Genomic DNA, 21,211 nt, shown 5'->3' with positions numbered 1-21,211 from the left:
TGGAAGGGGAAGTGACAATCCACTCTAGTATTCTTGCCTGGAGAATTCTATGGACAGAGGAGCCTGGTGAGCTATAGGCCATAGGGTCACAGAAGGGCTGGATACGATATAGCAACTAAACAACAGCAAAGAGACTGGCAGCCCCAGGCCGTTTGGTTCTTCTAACACAGTACACTGGTGATGCTTCCAGACAGTGGGGACATTGCAGAGGGGGCAGTTTTTGAGAAGGAAGTAAGGAGCACAGGTAGAATGTGAATCGCCACTAAGCCATCTGCATGGATTGTTGAGAGCAGGAAAATGACATCTTACATGACGAACAGGGACTGGGAAGGTGGATGTGCTGCCAGATGTGCTGGTCTGGATACATTCACATCGAGAGCGTTCCTGGCAAGATGAGCAGCTTTGGCAAATTTACCGACAGATCTCCGAGAATGAGGGGGTGCTTCAGATCTGTGTGAGATTTAGCCAGTGACTTGCGCCTAATCTCAACACGACGCTTTCTGAAGCTTTTCAGTGACTCCCTTGGATGTTCAGAAATCTCATAACTTAGTAGAGCTCTCTGTAGCAAATACAGTCCATTTTTAAACCTGAAAATAACTGTTTCCATCAGCTACATCAGCACAGCTGCTAGTTCCTGCTGCTCTTTTGGCCTGTAAGTAACAACCGTTCCTGGTTAATAGCAAAAAAACAGTCTGGCTAATGAAAGGCACTGGCACTATATTTCATATCTAAAGCAACTTTTAAAAAAATCTGTAATAAGCATCAATTATTGGGAAAAAGAGTGATTTTTACCTGCTTCTTAATCTTCCCAATTGCCCTCTAGAGCAAAAGAACTCTCCTTGAAAACTCAGACCATAATAAACACATGTATGTGAACAAATATACACATTATTTTGCCAAAGGGTGATTTCTTTTGTTTTTGAGCTACAAATAATCCCTGAAAAGTGGCTTTCTCAACTAAATATGCAGTCATTACAGTGCATTTATAGTGATTAAAAATCTTTATTAGGGACTTACTTAGATTTTCAGTAGATCTGCTTTTTAATTTTGCAATTTTATGACCATGGAGCATGGACACACAATTTTTAAAAAATGTACCCAACTTCTACATGAAGATCAAACCAGGCTTTGTCAATAATGAATAGTTTTATGCTAGTAGAATCTTCTTGGAATTATCTTGATTTGGGGGACACTATAATTTCTATTAACATAATTATAAGGCCAATTAAAAATATATACTGGGTTTCTCTATTTTGGTTAAGAGCTCGGTTGGAAAAATTCAGGAAGACATTCATGAATTGCTACTTCACCTCCAGCACTCTGCTCACCCTGCCCAGACTCCACATTCTCTGACTCAGAGACTATTTGCAGAGGACACCTGTTTTAAATGTACCAACAGGAAATACCCATGTTGTCTTTTCATAATCTGCCACTGCATCTGGTTAGCTGAAATGTGACGCTGCCCACGGACTGAAGCAACTTCAGTGTGACAGCATTTACTGGAAGGCGGAGAGAATCCAGTTTATATTTATTTTCCTTCTATTAAGACCTGGCATTGTAGCATAAGAAAAAATAAATAAGGAAAAGGGCAAAACCAGTTTAATTTTCAAAAGATTAGTATTAAATTACATACAGGAATTTTACATCCAGACTCAGCATGATTTGCCCTTAATGCATAAACTGTTGTCTGACAATGCTTGCTTTATAACATTTTATTTATAAACGTTTTGTCCAGTCTGTCTTGTTATATATTGATAGGCTATTTATTAATATAAACCTTCAGTGGAAAAGTGCAGGGCAGTCTGCCCACTGGAATAGAATTAACAAGGGAATTTCACAATGATTAACGGTAGTCTAACACTAAAATGCCAACTGGGTCCAAACAAGCAAGTCACAGGGGGCGGGTGGGATGTGCGGTGCGCGAGGGTTTACACCCCACCTGCACGCCTCCGACGGTGCCACTCGGCCAGCAAGTCCCCGAGCCGGACCTTTGGTCCACACTGGGGTCCCTTCCTTCCAAGCGGGTTTCCAGGCCCCGGGGCCCGGCCCCGCGCCCGCGCAGCCCGGGCCGCGCTCCGTCTCCGCCCGGCAGACGCTCCCCGAGCCCCGGCCGCCCTCGGAGGCCGCCCACCCGCTCCCGGGACTCCGAGGGGGTGCCCCCGGCCGGGTCTCCGGGGCTGGCCAAGGCAGCAGCAGAATGACTGAGATGACGAAAGAGCTGACGCCATGCCGCCCGCCCGGCCGCCGCCGGAGCCCGCACACGCCGCCCCGCCCGCGCGGTGGCCCGCGCGCGCGCGCTCGCGCCGGTCCCGCGGGGCGCGCCCCGCCTCCTCCCGGCCCGCCCCGCCCGGGGTTCCCACGGCGCCCGCCCGCGCCCGGCGCCGCCCTCCCCGCCGCCCAGGCCTTTGGCGAACATGGCGCTTGTCCCCTGCCAGGTGCTGCGGGTGGCCATCCTGCTGTCCTACTGCTCTATCCTCTGCAACTACAAGGCCATCGAAATGCCCTCGCATCAGACCTACGGAGGGAGCTGGAAATTCCTGACGTTCATTGATCTGGTAAGGCCGCCCCCCTCCCCTGCCCCGTCCTCCCCGCACCCGGAACCGGCGTGTGTTTGTGGGTGCGCCGGCATCTGCGCGCATGCCGCCGGCATCCAGCCACGTCCTCGCTTCTTCCCAGTGACTGCGTCTCAAAGGCCCCGCTGCCCCCGCAGCAGCACCTTCGGAAGCACCCAGCGTTACCTGTTAGCTGGGGCACAAGCGCAGATGGGTCGCAGCCAGGTGGTGGGCTCTTTGGAGGGGGACACACACCTGCTTCTAAGAGGTGCCTTGGGAAGATTCTCCTCTTAGCAAATGGATCGGACGACCTTGATGAGGAGCGACCCCCAAGATGCTCTCCAGAGCACCCACCGTGGGATCAGTCTGCAGCAGCTGGAAGACACTGGATATCTTCGAGTGACTTGGAGCTTCCTCTGAAAGGATCAGAGTCCTCCTCGCAAAGAAGAGAAAGCTCCTCAGAAAGGAGAGAAATCGCCTAATAAAGTCGTCTTCCTTGTATCTGTTTTTTTGCCCCTTGTCACTGATTTTCTTCCAAACTTTGTCCTCAGAAACATTAGAAGAGAAAGATTTTCCAAACGTATTCTTGGTGTGACGCTACACTTCTATCTTACCGTGTAGAAGTACACAGTAGTTTGCATAAGCAACTCCGCTGTTGGCACAACATCATGGCCTTGGAAATTGTAGTTTGTTCCCTTTTTTTTTTTTTTTTTTTTGACAGCTTACCACTTCTAGCACTAAAAGAGTCAGAGAATCAACCTGAGCATAAGACTCTATAAGGACATGGGGTGGAACCTAGGAACTTCAAGGTGATAGGTGACTAAGACGAGCTCAAACACACGCTAAAAGTTCGGTCAAGAACGAACAGAGAAAACAAAAGCGACCCGTTCTAAGGACTAGAGAAAATGTAGAACCCAGTAAATCGGTCGCCAGAACTACCGCTACACGAGGTTAGCTGCACAAACGAGATTGTAATCTCTTATCGTTGACCCTTCATTTTGATGAAGAGAACTTGATACCTGTTTTGAGATACTTCCAAAAGCTGAGGATCCTTCAGAGAAATGCAGTCAGCGGGAGTTTTGTGTAGAAATACCATTTTAAATCTGTGTCTTGTTAGATACGTTCTGAGAGTAAGTCATTTTTTTCTCAGCACTCCCCAAACTGGGCACCAGGACGGCCCAGGACATAGTGTATCAGGGGTTTCAATCTTCAGTTCCTCAACTTCCAGCTCTTTCTTGAAACTGATCTGCCTCTGAACATGGCTGTTGCCTGCTAGTTCTCCTTTCTTCTGCCCCATTCATCCAAGGCCCAAGCACGTGCCAAGGTTCTGTGCTGTATTTATCTGTTCCTTTTAGAAGATAGACTGTTCCTATTTCAGAAGATAGACTGGTGTCACTAGAACTATTTTCGTATTTGCTTGAAAAACGAAGTCAGACTTGTCTTGACAGAAAGTGGTCTTGGGTTGATTAGCTCATCCACAGGCTACCTTTTCTAATTTTCCATAGACTCAGTGAAACGTGCAGTCCTGAGGTTCTAATAAATATGGACAGAGCATTAGAAATCATGTCCCCTTTCAACTGTGCAAACTTAGGTTAAAAACAGTTGGATGTTATTTAAAAATACGTGCAGAGATTTTCAGAATTCTTTTTTGCTGGCTGTATGAAGAAAATCTGTCAGATTACTACCTTATCCTGTTCTTCTTGATCTCACTTAGAGCTGGCCCAAGGAACTGCATTGAGTTGATACACTGATGAAAACCCCACCAGAACCATAGGAGCTGTGAACAGTTCTCAGAAGTGTTAGATGTATGTAATTTTGAGGGCACAGGAGAGAGGATCAGTAGGTGAGAGGGGTAGATATTGAGGGTGTCATTAACCCGTGCAAGAGATGACAGCTTCTCACACTGTGTGTTACAGAAGACTCACAAGAAACAATATATCTCTCACAACCTTTGTGTGACATGAAACTTTAGTAGAGCCCATCTTAAACTGTCATACAGTTTGTATTTTAGCATTTGGCAATTGGACCTGCCTGTTTTAAATAATGATAATCACCACAAACATGTTTTTGTCTATGAGAATTCAGGCCATGGATTCAAATTGGAAACTTTTACTTTGTTTCACGTTTAGATTCAGTTTGCATAGGGCCTTCAGCCAATCATTCGAACTCTATCTCTGTGGCTTTGGATTGAAATATAATAAATCCTTAGTCGAGGGTTCCTGTGAGAAAGTATAATCTAGAATATATTCAAAGAAACACTCATGCAAAGTGTTACTCTTTTTGTTATTAGAGATTTAGAGTCTTTGGCGCTTAAGTATTGTACAGCTGTTTAAACAACCAGCTTGTCAATCCCTAGTAATGGCATGAAAAGGTTAGGCTACTATAACTTACTCATTTAATTTCTCATTTTTTTGTGTGTTTAAGAACATAATAAACATTATTACTTCAGTGCTTTGGACATTTTTAATGATTCTAAACTCATTAAAGCAATTTTGGAAGAAGATTTAGCTTCTTAAAACTTCAAGGAAAAGGTCCTTTTTGTAGCCAACTTAGATCACAGAGAATCAAGACATTTATCCTGGTGGTCACACTCTGATTCCATGATGCGTGGCATCAGTAGCTCAGAAATTTCAGACAACATGGATCTGGGAGAATATGGTTATGTAGCAGTGGCTGTTCCAGTCATATCTGTATCTTTCTTTGAGTATGGGAGTCATCCCAATAGAATCGGAGCTCATGGTTAAAAACTGAAATGCACGTTATTGCTATCAGTAATCTAACCCTATTATCGTTATTCCCTAAGAGCTTCGTTTCCTAGAATCAAAGAACAGTGAGGGAACTAAACGTGCTTCAGGAAATTTCATGTTAGTAAATGGAAATGGAACACTTGGCATGACAGGCAGAATAATAGACCACCCCCCCCCAAAAAAAAAGAGTCTGCATCCTAATCCTTCCTGTAAATATGTGAGGTTACATGGCAAAAGAATTAAGATTCCTAATCAACTGACCTTCAAAGGGAGATTTGCTCAGTTTATCTACGTGCAAGTTTTCTTAAAAGTGAATGGAGGCAGAAGAGATGAATGAGTTGGAGGAAGATGTGACAGTGGAAGAAAGTCACAGAGAGATACAACATTGCTGGCTTTGAAGATAGAGGAAGGGGCCAAGAGCCAAGGAATGTGGGAGGTGTCTACAGGCTGTAAAGGGCAAGGAAATAACCTCTCTCCCAGAGACATCAGAAGGAACACAGCTCTGCTGACACCCTGATTTTAGTCCTGTGAAACCCGTTTTGGACTTCTGACCTCCAGAACCATAAAAGAATAAATCTGCATTTAAACTACTAAACTTATGGTAATTTGTTGCAGCAGCAATAGAAAGCTCGTACGCTTGGCTCTAAAGTCTGTGACCTAAGAAAAGCCTTAAATGTTATTGTACTTAAGCGGTGACTTAAATAGTTCTTTATGTATATTAGACAACTGGTTAATTTTAGTTTTAACCAAAATACAGGTTTTTCCCTTCTGCATTTGTGAAACTGCGCTGGGGAGACATACATGTGACAATGGGCAATATGAGAATCTATAAAAGTGGAATAGCTTCGGAAAAGTTAGGCCTTTTCTTTACTGTGAAGTATTTTAGAAATTATCATTGTGCAACATGCCATGCAAGGAGGAATACTCTTAACTGGAAATAACCTGGAAAGAAAAAATATTGAACTGACTACTCTTCAGATATTTTCTTAACCAGTATTACAGTTGATGAATTTTCTTCAATTGATGTAGATTCATTCACTTATTCACTAATCAAGTAATTTCCCAAGTTATATAATAATTGACCCTCCACATGATAGAAATGAAGAATCAGAATCAAACCAATATAAATAAAAGAAAAAAGAAACCAGATGGTGAGGCCTCAGAATGGTACTGGAATACAGTGGGGGTGGGGGGTTATTAAACATCTGAAGAGATGGAATCTTTCCACGTGTTCAGTAAGTATTCTTTCCTTGTGTGTCCTCCTATAACCATTCAAAATACTGTGGATTTTTGGAAATATATATCAATCAGAATTTTATTGAGCGCTATATGATAGAATGTCTAAACCATGAATGAGAATCAAGTTCTTTGAAAAACATGAACTGGGCATTTGTTATAAAAAATTATTATAGACTTTGGATTTAAGACGCTTTGATTTTTAAAAATTGAAACAGAAATGTGATGATCTGATCCCATTTGCTCTAGTTCGTGGTTCTCAGCATTTAGAGGGTTATCGTGTCTTGGGTGTGTGCTTGCTTAGTTGTGTCCAACTCTTTGTGACCCAGTGGACTAAGAATACTGGAGTGGGTTTGCCATTTCCTACTCCAGGGGATCTACCTGACCTAGGGATCAAACCCATACCTGCTGCGTCTGTTGCAGTGGCAGGTGGATTCTTTCTCACTGAACCACCTGGGAAGCCCCGTCATGTCTTAGGGCTCCATTATACTCATTATTTCTCCTGTACTGACTTTCCATTCATGCACAGGCATGAATGTTGGTGAGGCCCTACCTCCTCAAAGTGTGGTCTGAGGACCAGAAGTGATCTTATCTGGGAGCCTCCTAGAAATGTGGAACCTCCGGCTCCACCCCAGTCTTTGTGAATAAGCATTTACCTGTTAATAAGATCATTCTGTGATTCTTTTGCACATTCCAGTTTGAAAAATACTGCTCTAGGCCACACTGTTTCTGTTTTGCATTTACTATGGAATAGCTTGTAGAAAACAGCCTTCATATATTAATTCTGCCTACTGTATGTAAAACATTTAAGCATACTTCACAATATATTTAATTATGTCACTTTTATTGTGACATGGTTAAAGTGATGTTGTAAAAAAAATGACAACTTTAAGAGAAAGAGAAAAATATGTATTTGGCATCAAGGATAGGCTGTTTATTGCAACTGAGAAACAAATTTGGCTAATCTTCAGGGAAACCAAGTGAAAAAGAATACATGTTTGATTGCATTGTCTCTACTGTTGGAATAAAGGAAGCATAGCAGTTTATCAGGAAAAATACAATTCTTTCCAGACAACTGACTTTGCAAGGTTCTTTATCACTCAGCTAGTCATATAAATAACCTTGGGTAGCATAGCAGATAATGCCTTTGATTATTTTCTAGCAGATTATCTATGGAAATATTCTTATAGTTTATTTTTTTAATATTATAATTTTATGAAAGCCAAAGGCATGGTCTTCTGTTTTGACTGGGTGAAGGCATTTTTGCAGAGGTTTAAGGTAATACAATCTGGGTACTTATTTTTGTTATCTAAATCTGTTTTGCAAAAGAATTTAAGAAAACCACAGAGTGAGCAGGATAAATAAGAGCTCAGATGTGGAAAAGCTTGGGGTGTTCAAAGAACAGGAAATGGTCAAGTATACCTGGAGGATACATTTTTTTCTTTTAGACATGCTAAGAATTTTTGACCTTTAAAAATATTTAAAAGGGAGAATAAACAGCATAAGTATACTAAAGGATGCATTTGAGTTTGTCTTACATTTTCTTATATACTTGTAAGAAAATATTCTTGACTGTAGTCCATGGCTTAATTTCAAATAGGAAATAAAATATCTTGAGAGGAGAGTCTATATACCATTATGTAACTATGATATTTAGCTTTGCCAGTCAAAACCACAGAGTGCCATGTGAAGGCCAGTAGTTCATTGAGTAGTCTGAACAAAATTAGGCAGGTTTGTTTTGTTCAATATTATACGAAGAGGGTGAAACTGCAATTTTTTTTTTTTTTCAGTGCAATCAGACTTGACTCTAAATGCATATAAACGTCAAGGATTAAATAATGCTTTTTCCTAACCTGGGGGAAGAATTTTGAGTAGGATACTTTGCACACAGTTCTCTTCCCTCTCTTTGAAAGTGTTTCTTTTGGATCAAACATAAAATAGGGGCCTGGATTTGTCAGAGTTGGGGAAATAGTTGATGATATAATCACTCATTCCTTTTCTTAGTTGCAAATGTTATTGAAATTACAGAGTCATCTGACCATGCTGAGGTCACTTCTTTTCCCATCTCTGCCATTCCCCGTGTCTGGTATAACATTTAGCAAAATTGGTAGCTGCTCTTGAGGCTTTCATTTGTTTCTCTGTGTTCCCCTGAAATGTCACATGTTTCTGTGGAAGTGTGAAGAATAGTACAGTTTTCCATATTGAATCAGATGTTCCCGTGATCCAAGCACACTTGGAAAAATCTTACTGCTTAGGATTCCATAACAACATAGCTTTGTGTCTAGCAGTCTGTGGCTAGACAGTTAAAGGGCCCCTGTCTCCTCTGCCTGGTAGTCCTGCCAGAGGAGAGTGAGTGCAGGGCTGTCCTGATGCACGTGAGAAGACCCCTGGTGCAGATCCATCATGGAGCCCAGCAAGATGTGGGATGTTGCTTTGGTAGGCTGGGTCAAATAGGCTGATGCAGAATAACCAGAGAAATTGCTGGAATTCACCAGGTGGCAAGAATGCTGTCATTTTGAATCTTGAGCAAATGGCGTGTGTTCAAGACAATGCTTTAGAAGCATGAAATTCTAAAAAGTCATTGAGATAATAGTTTAGCCCCTTCGTGTTGACTTTATATTTAGACCTGTCAGGATGTGTTATAACTTAACAGTTTAATTTCAAATCAACACAAAGAATTCCAGAAAATTTGTACAATTCTGTCGCATAGTATTCCATAGCCTGCGTGCATGCTCAGTCGTGTTCACCTCTTTGTGACCCCATAGACTGTAGCCCACCAGTCTCCTCTGTCTATGGGATTACCCCACCAAGAATACTGGAGTGGAGTGGGTTGCCATTTCCTCTTCCAGGGAATCTTCCCAACCCAGAGGTCGAACCCATGTCTCCTGTGGCTCCTGCCTTGGCAGGTGGACCACTGAGCCACCTGGGAATCATGTAGCCACCACCACAATCACTTAAAAATATTAAAATATTTTCCTGTGATATCCCCTTATAGTCAAACCCTCCCCCTGAATCTTAACAAACACAGGTTTTTTTTTTCTATCCTTATAGTTTTGCTTTTTCTAGAAATACACACACACACACACACACACACATATAAAGCATATGGTATATAGCCTTTGAATCTAGCTCTTTTCATTTTTTCATTTAGCATAATGCATTTCAGATTCATTCACGTTGCTGTGTGTATCCATAGTTTGCTCCATTTTAATGCTGAGTAGTGTTTCATGGCATTGATATATTGCTTTGTTGATTCACTGATAAACTGAAGGAGTGATTGTAAGAAAAGCTGCTATAAATATGTGCGCAGGTTATGTATAAACATGAGTTTCCATTTTTTCTGGGAGTGGAGTCGCTTGGTTATATAGCAATGATATGTTTGGCTTGATGAGAAACTGCCAAACTGTTTTCCAGAGTGGTTGCGTCCTGTTGCACTGCCTTCAGCAGTTTATGAGAGTTCCCATTACGCTGTGTCCCCGTCTGTGTGTGGCCTTGTCAGATGTCTTCTACTTTAGCTGTTCTAATTGGTGTACAGTATTATCTCAGTGTGGTTTTAATTTGCATCTCCCTGGGGACTTCCCTGGTGGGTCAGACGGTAAAGCATCTGTCTACAATGCGGGAGACCCGGGTTCGATCCCTGGGTCGGGAAGATCCCATGGAGAAGGAAATGGCAGCCCACTCCAGTACTCTTGCCTGGAAAATCCCATGGATGGAGGAGCCTGGTAGGCTACAGTCTATGGGGTTGCAAAGAGTCGGACATGACTGAGCAACTCCACTACCACCACCACATGACTAATGATGTTAAGCCTCTTTTCTGTACATCCTTATCATATATATATATCTTCTTTGCAAGTACTTGTCCAAATCTTTTGCCCATTTTAAGAAAAGATTGTTTTATTATTGTTAAGCTTAGAGAGTTTTTGTGTATGCTAAATAGAAGTTCTTTGTCAAATATGTAATTTGCGAACATTTTCTTGCTCTCTGGGGCTATCTTTACATTTTTTTAGTAGAGACAGTCCCCCATTTACGTTGGTTCAATTTTATGGTTTTTTGATGGTATGAAAGCATTGCACATTCAGTGAAAGTGAAAGTTGCTCAGTGGTGGTGTCCAACTCTTTGAGACCCCATGGACTATACAGTCCATGGAATTCTCCAGGCCAGAATACTGGAATGGGTGGCTGTTCCCTTCTCCAGGGGATCTTCCCAACCCAAGGGTTGAACCCAGGTCTCCCGCATTGTTGGCAGATTCTTTACCAGCTGTGCCGCAAAGGAAGCCCTCATTTTACTTATAAGTGAGCAGTTATGGGTGATCAAGGGCTCAGACTCTCCTCTAGCAGCTTCGTTTGCAAAAGGGAAAAAAGGAAAGGAACACTCATACAGAGGTGGATGTCACCAGAGTGAACCCCACCATTCTGGATGTGAACCCCGCCATTCTGGATGTGAGACCACTTGGAAATACAAGCAAGCCTGAGGGGCTCAGAGCCCTGTGTTGGTTGGGACAGGACGCAGGTAGTTAACATCTCGGAGCAGAGTCAGGAAGCCAGCATTCATGTCCTGTCTGCGTTGACAGCAGAAGCCTGGGCAAGATGCTTTACTATGCCGACCCTTGCTTTGTTTATAAACATGGTATTGTGCCTTTCTCAAAGGATGCATGCAAGATTAAATGAGATGTTACACATTCAGTAGAAATGTAATTCCAGTTGTCAATTTTGATCTCTTCCTGGGTTAGTGATATATAGTACGGTATGCTCTTGTGATGCTGGGCAGGGTAGCTAGCAAGCCTCAGCTCCCCGTCAGCCATGGGGTCAGGAAGGCAAACAACTGATACACTTAAAACCATTCTGTATCCACACAGCCATTCAATTGTTCACTTTCAGAAGATTATTCAATAAATTACATGAGACGTTCAACACTTTATTGTAAAATAAGCTTTGGGTTAGCTTCTTTTTCCCACCTGTAGGCTAATGTAAGTATTGTGAGCATGTTTAAGGCAGGCTAGGCTCAGCTATGATGATTGGTAGGTTGTGCATATTAAATGCTTTTTCAGCTAAGGCAATATTTTCACCTTACCATGAGTTTGTCGTGGTATGGATGCACCACACTTTCTTTAATCATTCATCCATTGAAAGTAATCTGGCTTGTTTCTACTTTCGAGCTATTATGAATAAAGCTGCTATGAACACTCATGTACAGGTTTTTGTGTGAACATAAGTTTTTATTTCTCTGGCATACATGTCCAAGAGGGCAATTTCTGGGTTTTATCATGGCTGCAATTTTAGTTTTAAAAGAAACTATCCAGGACCACAGAATAGCTATACCATTTTACATTTCCACCAGCAATGTGCGAGTGATACGGTTTCCCCTCATCTTGCCAGTTATATGGTGGTGTCAATATTTTGAAATTTTGGCCATTTTAACTGATGTATAGTGCCCTCTCATTGTGGTTATAATTTGCATTTCTCAAGTGGCTAATAATCTTGAACGTCTTTTCCTGTCTTACTTGCCATGTGTATATCCTCTTTAGTGAAACAAATAGTATTCTTTTGTTAAATTTTACTTTCTGGTTGTTTATTGTTAGTATATAGAGATATAATTGATTTTTACATACTGACCTTATATCCTGTGACTTTGCTAACTCACTTATTCATTCTATGAGCTTTGTTGTGAATTTCTTGGGATTTTTTTTTTTTTTAATGTAGACAATCATATCATCTGCTAATAGGGACAGTTTTCTTCCTTTCTAATCATCATGCCTTTTATTTCTTTTTCATGTTTTATTGCCAGGTTTAAGACTTCTAATATGATATTCATCATATGCATTGAGAGTGGATAGTCTTGTCATTTCACTTTTAGGGGGACATTTTTTTGCACTTAAGTATAATATTAGCTATAGATTTTTTGCATACCCCCTTTATCACTCTGAACACAATTCCTTCTCTTTCTTGTTTACTGAGAAGCTTTTTTAAAAAATATCATAAATGGATGTTGAATTTTGTCATGTGACTTTAACTGCATCTATTGATATGGTCATATGACTTTTTTCCTCTTAACATTGATTGATTTTGGGATATTAAGTTGATCTTGCTTTCTCAGAGTGAATGCACTTGATTGTGGTATATTGTCCTTTTAATATATTGCTGAATTTGATTTGCTAGCATTTTGTTGATTTTACCTCTCTGTTAATTAGGAATATTTGTCTGTAGTTTTTGGGGTTTTTTTTTTGGCCTGACTTTGATAGTAATGATTTAGCCTTATTCCTCCTTGATGTTCTGGAAGAAGACTGAGTAAATTTGGTATTACTTCCTCCTGAAATTTGTGATAGAATTTACAAGAGAAAATAACTGAGCCTGAAGTTTTCTTTGTTGAAAATTCAGTTTGGTTGATTTCAAGACATAGGACTATCCAGGTTATTTCTTTTGTTTTGAGACGTGGTAGTTTATATCTTTCAGGGAATTGATCCATTTCATCTAATATCAACATTCTCTCCTTTTCTTTCATTGTCTTTAGGGTCTGTAGTGATAATCAAAGTTCATTCCTGTTATTGGGAATCTGTATCTTTTTTCTTCATTAGTATGGCTAAGGACTTCTCAGTTTTGTGTATTTTTTCCGAGATCAGATTTTGGTTTCATTGGCTTTGTTCTATTGTTTTTCTTTTTTTCAGTTTCACTGATTTCTGCTTTTAAACTTTATTACTTTCTCCCTTCTGTTTGTTTTGGGTTTAATTGGTTTTTCTTTTATTAGTTTTCTAATGTGGAAACAGATTATTTATTAAATTGAATTCTTTTTCTTTTATAATATTTAATACTGCTTTAGTTTCATCTTACAAATTTTAATACACTTTATTTTCATTGTCATTCGTTTAAAAATATTCTAATATTTCCTTTGAAATTAAAAAAAAATTATTAAGACTTCTTTTTTTTTAGAGCAGTTTTAGGTTCACAGCAAAATTGAGGGAATGTAGGGAGGTTTCCTGTATACCCCTTGCCCTCACCAGAGTCTTTCTATTTTACAATGGGTTATTTAAACACGTGTTGTTTAATTTATACATTTTTGGCTATATCTCAGATATGTTTTTGTCATTTTTATAGTTTAATTTCATTCTGATCAGAAATCATTTTCTGCATGATTTCACTTCTTTTAAATTTGTTAAGTTTGTTTTTATGGCCTAGAATATGGACTGTCATGTTAAATATTCTATGTACACTTGAATGTCAATTACATTAAGTTAGTGAATAATGTTGATTGGGTCCCCTATATCTTTTTGATTTTCTGTATGGCTCAGAGGTTATACCATCTGCCTGCAATGCAGGAGACCTGGGTTCAGTCCCTGGGTCGGGAAGATCCCCTGGAGAAGGAAATGGCAACCCACTCCAGTATTCTTGCCTGGAGAATCCCATGGATGGAGGAGCCTGGTGGGCTATAGTCCACAGGGTCGCAGAGAGTCGGACACGACTGAGCGACTTCACTTTCACTTCACTTTCACTCTCTTATTACCTGAGAGAGGAACCCTGAAGTCTCTGAGTGTAGTTGTGGGTTTGTCTGTTTCTTGTTTAGTTTTATCAGTTTTACTTCACATATTTTGGGGCATGTATTTTGTTAAGTACATACACATTTAGGAATGCTGTATATCTTGATGAATTATTTGTTTCATGATTATAAATATTCTTCTTTTTCCTTGATAATTTTCCTTGTTCCGAAGTTTGCATTGCCTGATACTGACATAACTTTCCCGATTTTCTCTTGATAAATGTTGGATTGTATATTTTTTCATCCTTTTACTTTTTATCTATAGTGATATATTTAAAGTGGATTGTTTTGTTGACAACATATTGAGTCTTATTTTTAAATTTAATTTGATAATCTCTATACTTTAGTAGATACCACGTACATTTAATTTAATTATTGAAATGGTTAGATTTAGATCTGCCACCTATTATTTTCTTTTTCTTACCCTTTTTTCCCCTCATTCCCCATTTCCTGCCTTCTACTGGTTTATTTTTTAGTATTCATTTTAACTTCACTATTGGCTATTTGGATTGTCTCTTTGTATTATTATAGTTGCTGTTCTTTGGATTACTGAACACAACTTACTTTACATACTCTAGAGTGAACAGTTTACCATTTCAATTAAAACATTCAAACCTTATCGCTTCACTCTCTCCACTTGGTTGTCATATTAAATACACCCATATAACTTGAGAAATCCACAGACAGTGTTATAAGTTTTGCTGTCAAGTCAAATGTTTTAAATAACTTGGTTAGGTAAAATAGTCTGTTTATTGACCCAGATATTTACCATTTCTATTGTTCTTCTTTCAGCCCTTGTGTCCATATTTCCTTCTGATATCATTTCCTGTAAGCCTGAGAATTTTTTTTTAGTTATCTCCTTAATATTGGTTCTATTGGGAACAAATTATATATTTTAGTTTTCCTTAATCAGAGAGTTCCTCCTACTTTTGTTTTCAGTCCCAAAAGATATTCTCACTGGATATAAAATTCTGTTTAATTGTTCTTTTATCACTTGAAAGATGTTGTGCCACTGTCTTCTGGCTTCTGTGATTTCTGATGTAAAGTCTGCAGTCACCCAAACCATTGCTCCCTTGAAAGTAATGTGTTATTTCCCTCTGGCTTGCTTGAAGCTTTTTCCCTTTATCTTTAATTTTCAACAGTTTGATTATAATGTGTCTGGCCATGTTTTTATGAGTTTACCCTATTAGGGATTTGCTAAAGAGCCTCTTGATGAAAGTGAGAGGGGAGAGTGAAAAAGTTGGCTTAAAACTCAACATTCAGAAAACTAAGATCATGGCATCTGGTCCCATCACTTCATGGGAAACAGTGGAAACTGGCTCACTTTTATTTTTCTGGGCTCCAAAATCACTGCAGATGGTGACTGTAGCCATGAAATTAAAAGACACTCCTTGGAAGGAAAGTTATGACCAACCTAGACAGCATATTGAAAAGCAGAGACATTACTTTGTCAATGAAGGTCCATCTAGTCAAGGCTGTGGTTTTTCCAGTAGTCATGTATGGGCTTCCCTGGGAGCTCAGATGGTAAAGAATCTGCCTGCAACATGGGAGACCTGGGTTCGATCCCTGGGTTGGGAAGATCCCCTGGATTAGGAAATGGCAACCCACTCCAGTATTCTTGCCTGGAGAATTCCATGGACCGAGAAGCCTGAAAGGTTTAGTCCATGGGATCGCAAAGAGTCGGACATGACTGAGTGGCTAACATGCGTGTATGGATGTGAGAGTTGGACTATAAAGAAAGCTGAGCACTGAAGAATTGATGCTTTTGAACTGTGGTGTTGGAGAAGACTCTTGAGAGTCCCTTGGACTGCAAGAAGATCCAACCAGTCCATCCTAAAGGAGATCAGTCCTGGGTGTTTATTGGAAGGACTGATGTTGAAGCTGAAACACCAATACTTTGGCCACCTGATGTGAAGAGCTGACTCATTTGAAAAGACCCTGATGCTGGGAACGCTTGAGGGCAGGAGGAGAAGGGGATGACAGAGAATGAGATGGTTGGATGGCATCACCAACTCAATGGACATGGATTTGGGTGGACTCCGGGAGTTGGTGATGGACAGGGAGGCCTGGTGTGCTGTGGTTCATGGGGTTGCAAAGAGTCGGACACGACTGAGCGACTGAACTGAACTTAACTGAACCTCTTGAATCTGCAATCTTTAACCCAGTTTGAAGTTTTCAATCATTATTTCTTCAAATATTCTTTCTGCATCCATCTGTCTCTTTTATTTCTTCTTCTCAGACTCCATTGATATGAAGATCATACGTTTTGATTATTGTCCCACAGGTTTCTGAGGACTTGGGTTCCCCCCTCCCCACGCCCCATCTTTTTTTCCTCTCTGTTCTTTAGGTTCTGTGTTTTCTATTGATTTATCTCCAAATTCAGTGACTGTTTCCTTTGGTGTCTACATTCTGCTACTAAAAACATCCAGTGAGTTTTTAAATTTCAGCTTTTGTCTTTTTCAGCTCTAAAATTTCTTCTTTTCTTCATAGCTTCTACTTCTCAATTAAACATCTGTATCTTTTATTCTTTTAAACAATGTTCACCTTTACCTTATTGATGACTCTTGAAGAGCTGCTCTAAAGTCCTTGCGTGATAATTCCAACATCTCTGCCAACCTGGAATAAGTATTTGTTAATTGTCTTTTCCCTTGAATATTGATCAGATTAATGTCCTTTGGAAAATGGTTTTCTATTTGATTGTTTAGGAGGCAGTCAATCAATTTAGGTTCAAACTTCATATTCTGTCTCATAGTGGTTCTGATGTCAGCTGAAATTTCAAATACTATGCCAGGATTTTTGGATCTTACTGGAGCTTATACCGCTCAGGAGTTAGTCTAGATCTAGTGTAATGGTTTCTCTGGTAGTTTATGTCTTGACACCTCTGCTGAGCCTCTTTAGGTTTGTTCTGGTCAGGTCCAGGCCTTATGTTAGTTCATAACACAGACTTAGATTTGCTTCTTTTCATCTGTCTTCTCTCCATGAGTTCTCCCACGCTCTACAACTCTCACATGCTCTTTTTCTTGGTTCCTCTGGTCAGAAGGATGGAGTCCTCTCAGAAGTTTAGCCTCCCATGCCTTGTGCAGCCTACACAATTGGAGCTTTCTTATAGACAAGCAACAGGAGAACCCTTTATAAGAAGGTCTTTTCCCAGTTCCTGTGGCTGGAAAGATGGGCTTTTCTTGGGGTTTCAGGTACCTGTGCTGTTGCCAGTGAAGCTCTCTATCTGGGGCCTGGCTTCAGGGCAAAGCTGAGTGTGAAATAAAAGGTGGAAAAAAAGATATTCAAAGTCTCCAGCACACTAGAGTCATTTCCCCAGACCTCTGGCTGGGAAAAAGGTGATTCTTCTGGAGTTCTGGCTGTCTGTGCTTGCTGCGTAATTCCAGGATTTGACTTACCCTCAAGTTAATTCTAGGGGAGAAAGGACAGTAAAACTCCATGAATGTCACACATTATGGGTCTTTATTTAAGTTTTCCCTCTAATTCCTGATATACCTGGTATGTGTACTTTTCAAAGTCTTCAGGTAGTTGGTTTTTGTATTTTGTTAGGAGTTTTAGTTGTACTCAGTGGGAATAATGGGCTGCAATCAGCTTTCTTCATCTTGGCTGACACCAGAAACAGCTTATATATCATTTTATTACCTGTTTCCCACCTAGAATATTTTGTACGTAATTGTATATCATCATATATTCTTCCATAACATCATTTTTAATGACTGCATATTCCTTCCTATGGGAGTTTATATTACTGATTGTCTTAGTGAATATATGGATAGATAAATCTTAACATACATCTGTGATTATTTTCTTGGGATAAATTCTTAGAGGCAGGGTTGATATGCAAAGTCCTTAAAAGAGTATCTTAACTTTAGGTCAATCAAGTTATAGTCTGTCCAATATTTAGAGTTTTTATTTCTCTATTAATGCTCACACATTTTTTATGAATAGAAATATAATGCCAGTGATCACTCAAGGTACTTCAGTCCCACAGTTTCCTGTCCAGGAGATGCTCTGCAAGTATTTCATCAATTCAGTTCAGTCACTCAGTCATGTCCAACTCTTTGCGACCCCATGAACCGCAGCACGCCAGGCCTCCCTGTCCATCACCAGCTCCCGGAGTCCACCCAAACCCATGTCCATTGAGTCGGTGATGCCATCCAACCATCTCATTCTCTGTCATCCCCTTCTCCTCCTGCCCCTAATCCTTCCCAGCATCAGGGTCTTTTCAAATGAGTTAGCTGTTCACATCAGGTGGCCAAAGTGTTGGAGTTTAAGCTTCAACATCAGTCCTTCCAATGAACACCCAGGACTGATCTCCTTTAGGATGGACTGGTTGGATCTTCTTGCAGTCCAAGGGACCCTCAAGAGTCTTCTCCAACACCATAGTTCAAGAGCATCGATTCTTCGGTGCTCAGCTTTCTTTATAGTCCAACTCTCACATCCATATATGACCACTGGAAAAACCATAACCTTGACTAGACGGACCTTTGTTGGCGAAGTAATGTCTCTGCTTTTTAATAAGCTGTCTAGGTTGGTCGTAACTTTCCTTTCAAGGAGTAAGCGTCTTTTAATTTCATTGCTGCAGTCACCATCTGCAGTGATTTTGGAGCCCAGAAAAATAAAGTCAGCCACTGTTTCCACTGTTTCCCATTTATTTGCCATGAAGTGATGGGACTGGATGCCATGATCCTAGTTTTCTGAATGTTGAGCTTTAAGCCAACTTTTTCACTCACTCTTTCACTTTCATCAAGAGGCTCTTTAATTCTTCTTCACTTTCTGCCATAAGGGTGGTGTCATCTGCATATCTGCATATTTCTCCTGGCAGTCTTGATTCCAGCTTGTGCTTCCTCCAGTCCAGCGTTTCTCATGATGTACTCTGCATATAAGTTAAATAAGCAGAGTGACAATATACAGCCTTGACGTACTCCTTTTCCTATTTGGAACCAGTCTGTTGTTCCATGTCCAGTTCTAACTGTTGTTTCCTGACCATTATCTCATAAATATAAGTGATTAGATGTCTTTGACTGTTTATAAAACCCAGTGGTATCAAACACATTTAATATGGGCTTATAATGCTTAAGGCAAATATAAATCTTTAAGTACCTAAAGATTCCATTGTAATTAGGATGGAATTGACATGGCTGAAGTGAATAATATAGCTTTCTATACACTGTAATCATGGGTTTGCTTGTGCATTCCATTCATCTTGCACTGAAATTGTACTTTAGCTGAGTCATGAATGATTTATTAGATTCAGATTGAAAAGTCAACATTAGGAGTCGGAGGAAAGTGTGTTTGCTGTAGCATTACCCATCTTTTTCTTTGTAATTATACTTACACAATGTTGCTATTTCTAAAAAGGCATACAAACATTCATGTCTGACTCTGCAACCCCAGGGACTGTGTAGCTCACCAGGCTCCTCTGTCCATGGAATTCTCCAGGCAAAAATACTAGAGTGGGTTGCCATTCTCTTCTCCAGGGGATCTTCCTGACCCAGGGATCAAACTTGGGTCTACTGCATTGTAGGAGATTCTTTGCCATCTGAGCCACAGGGAAGCCCTACATGAACATTAAGAATTCATATAGAGTAGGAAAGTATCCTCTTCTAGAATATTAAAGCATTGTTCTATGCCAGAATAGATAACTTCTGTATCAGCCTAGGCACTACAGAGAAGAGAGATGGGACACTTAAACTGAGTAATTTAAGTGGATTTAGGGGAGGAATGATTTACAAGGACGGACAGGGTGTAGCGAAGTCACACGAAACAGCACAGAACTTGTGGCCTAGTAATAAGGGTAGGTTACCACTGCAAGGCCTGAGTGGTGACCTTTGTTCCTCATCTAGCCTGTGAAACAGAACAAATATCTCAAGGTTCTTTTTCTATCTCTGTCTGATTTTCTGCCAGTACTCCTTGTCAGTTAAACATTACAGGAAGTCAAAGGGTAAGAAAGCCTCTTGATGCAGTGCACAGCTATCTACCAGGGTGCATGTAGGAAAAATTGTGAAATTTAAACCCCCTACCGCAAATGCATTCAGATATCTGGTTAATTTGTAACCTTTTGTATTTAATGAAGGAAAATTTTTGTCTCAGAAGGTATTAATTTATAGTTGAATATAGAAAATAATCATTCTTGACATGAAATTTTTAGCAAAATACACTATACATTTACTGGAATATATGCAACATATTATACCTATTGAATAGAGGTGTTATAGCATAAGAGATGAGTGCTTGTATATAGAAGTCAGATTGAATTTGAATTCCAACCTTTTTATCTGCCTGTTATCTGACTCTGGGTAAATTTATTCCCATCTCTAAGGCCTAATGTTGTTATTGCTGTTGTTTTTATTAAGTGGGAATGATAATAGTATCCATCACATAGAGTTGTGAATATTAAATATATTACTGTTTGTTAATTGAACAACCCAATGCCTGGCATGTATTAGTTAATAAATGTTATCTTCTTGTTGTTCAGTCACTAAGTTGTGTCTGACTCCTTGGGATCCCAAGGACTGCAGCACACCAGGCTCCCCTGTCCTTCACCATCTCCCAGAGTTTGCTCAAATTCATGTCAGTTGAGTCAGTGATGCTACCCAACCACCTAATCCTCTGCCGCCCCCTTTTCTTTTTTGCCTTCAATCTTTCCCAGCATCAGGGTCTTTTCCAGTGAGTCAGCTCTTTGCATCAGTTGGTCAAAGTATTAGAGCCTCAGCTTTAGCAACAGTCCTTCCAATGAATATTCAGAGTTGATTTCCTTTAGGCTTGATTGGTTTGATCTCTTTGCAGTCCAAAGGGACTCTTAAGAGTCTTCTCCAGCACCACAGTTCAAAGGCATCCATTTTTCAGTGCTCAGCCTTCTTTATGGTCCAACTCTCACATCTATACATGACTGCTGGGAAAACCGTAGTTTTGACTATATGGACCTTTGTCAGCAAAGTGATGTCACTGGTTTTTAATATGCTGTCTAGGTTTTTCATAGCTTTTCTTCCAATGAGCAAGTGTCTTTTAATTTCATCACTGCAGTCCAAAATTCCACAGTGATTTTGGAGCCCAAGAAAATAAAATCTGTCACTAATTGTTTAATTTAGCATTTGGAAAGAATAGATATTTTAGTGATTAAGTACACAGGCTCCAGAGTAAAATCTCCTG

At 40.1% G+C, this 21,211-nt stretch overlaps 1 protein-coding gene and 1 long non-coding RNA gene across 5 annotated transcripts in view; one reads left to right on the top strand and one right to left on the bottom strand.

Moving 5' to 3' along the window:
* The window catches only part of LOC139033012 (uncharacterized), a 79,688-nt gene extending 76,494 nt beyond the window's left edge, over window positions 1–3,194 (bottom strand). The window contains exon 1 of the long non-coding RNA XR_011485632.1: window positions 2,739–3,194. This is a non-coding gene — a long non-coding RNA (uncharacterized lncRNA). The remainder of the gene's footprint in view (window positions 1–2,738) is intronic.
* The window catches only part of AIG1 (androgen induced 1), a 257,349-nt gene continuing 238,432 nt past the window's right edge, over window positions 2,295–21,211 (top strand). Inside the window, exons 1-2 of one of the 4 annotated variants that reach the window (XM_070461499.1) lie at window positions 2,295–2,555; window positions 2,677–3,053. In XM_070461499.1, coding sequence (XP_070317600.1) covers window positions 2,415–2,555; window positions 2,677–2,679 — 144 coding nt within the window. In that variant the 5' untranslated portion in view covers window positions 2,295–2,414 and the 3' untranslated portion in view covers window positions 2,680–3,053. Of the gene's footprint in view, window positions 2,556–2,676; window positions 3,054–21,211 lie in introns of those variants that run through there. The other 3 variants (XM_070461498.1, XM_070461497.1, XM_070461496.1) reach the window with 3 other exon arrangements.

The sequence above is a fragment of the Odocoileus virginianus genome, chromosome 34 (genome assembly GCF_023699985.2).
Source record: "Odocoileus virginianus isolate 20LAN1187 ecotype Illinois chromosome 34, Ovbor_1.2, whole genome shotgun sequence".
Classification (NCBI taxonomy): domain Eukaryota; kingdom Metazoa; phylum Chordata; class Mammalia; order Artiodactyla; family Cervidae; genus Odocoileus; species Odocoileus virginianus.
Note: the sequence above shows the minus strand (reverse complement) of the source record. Positions and strands in the feature narration are given on the sequence as shown.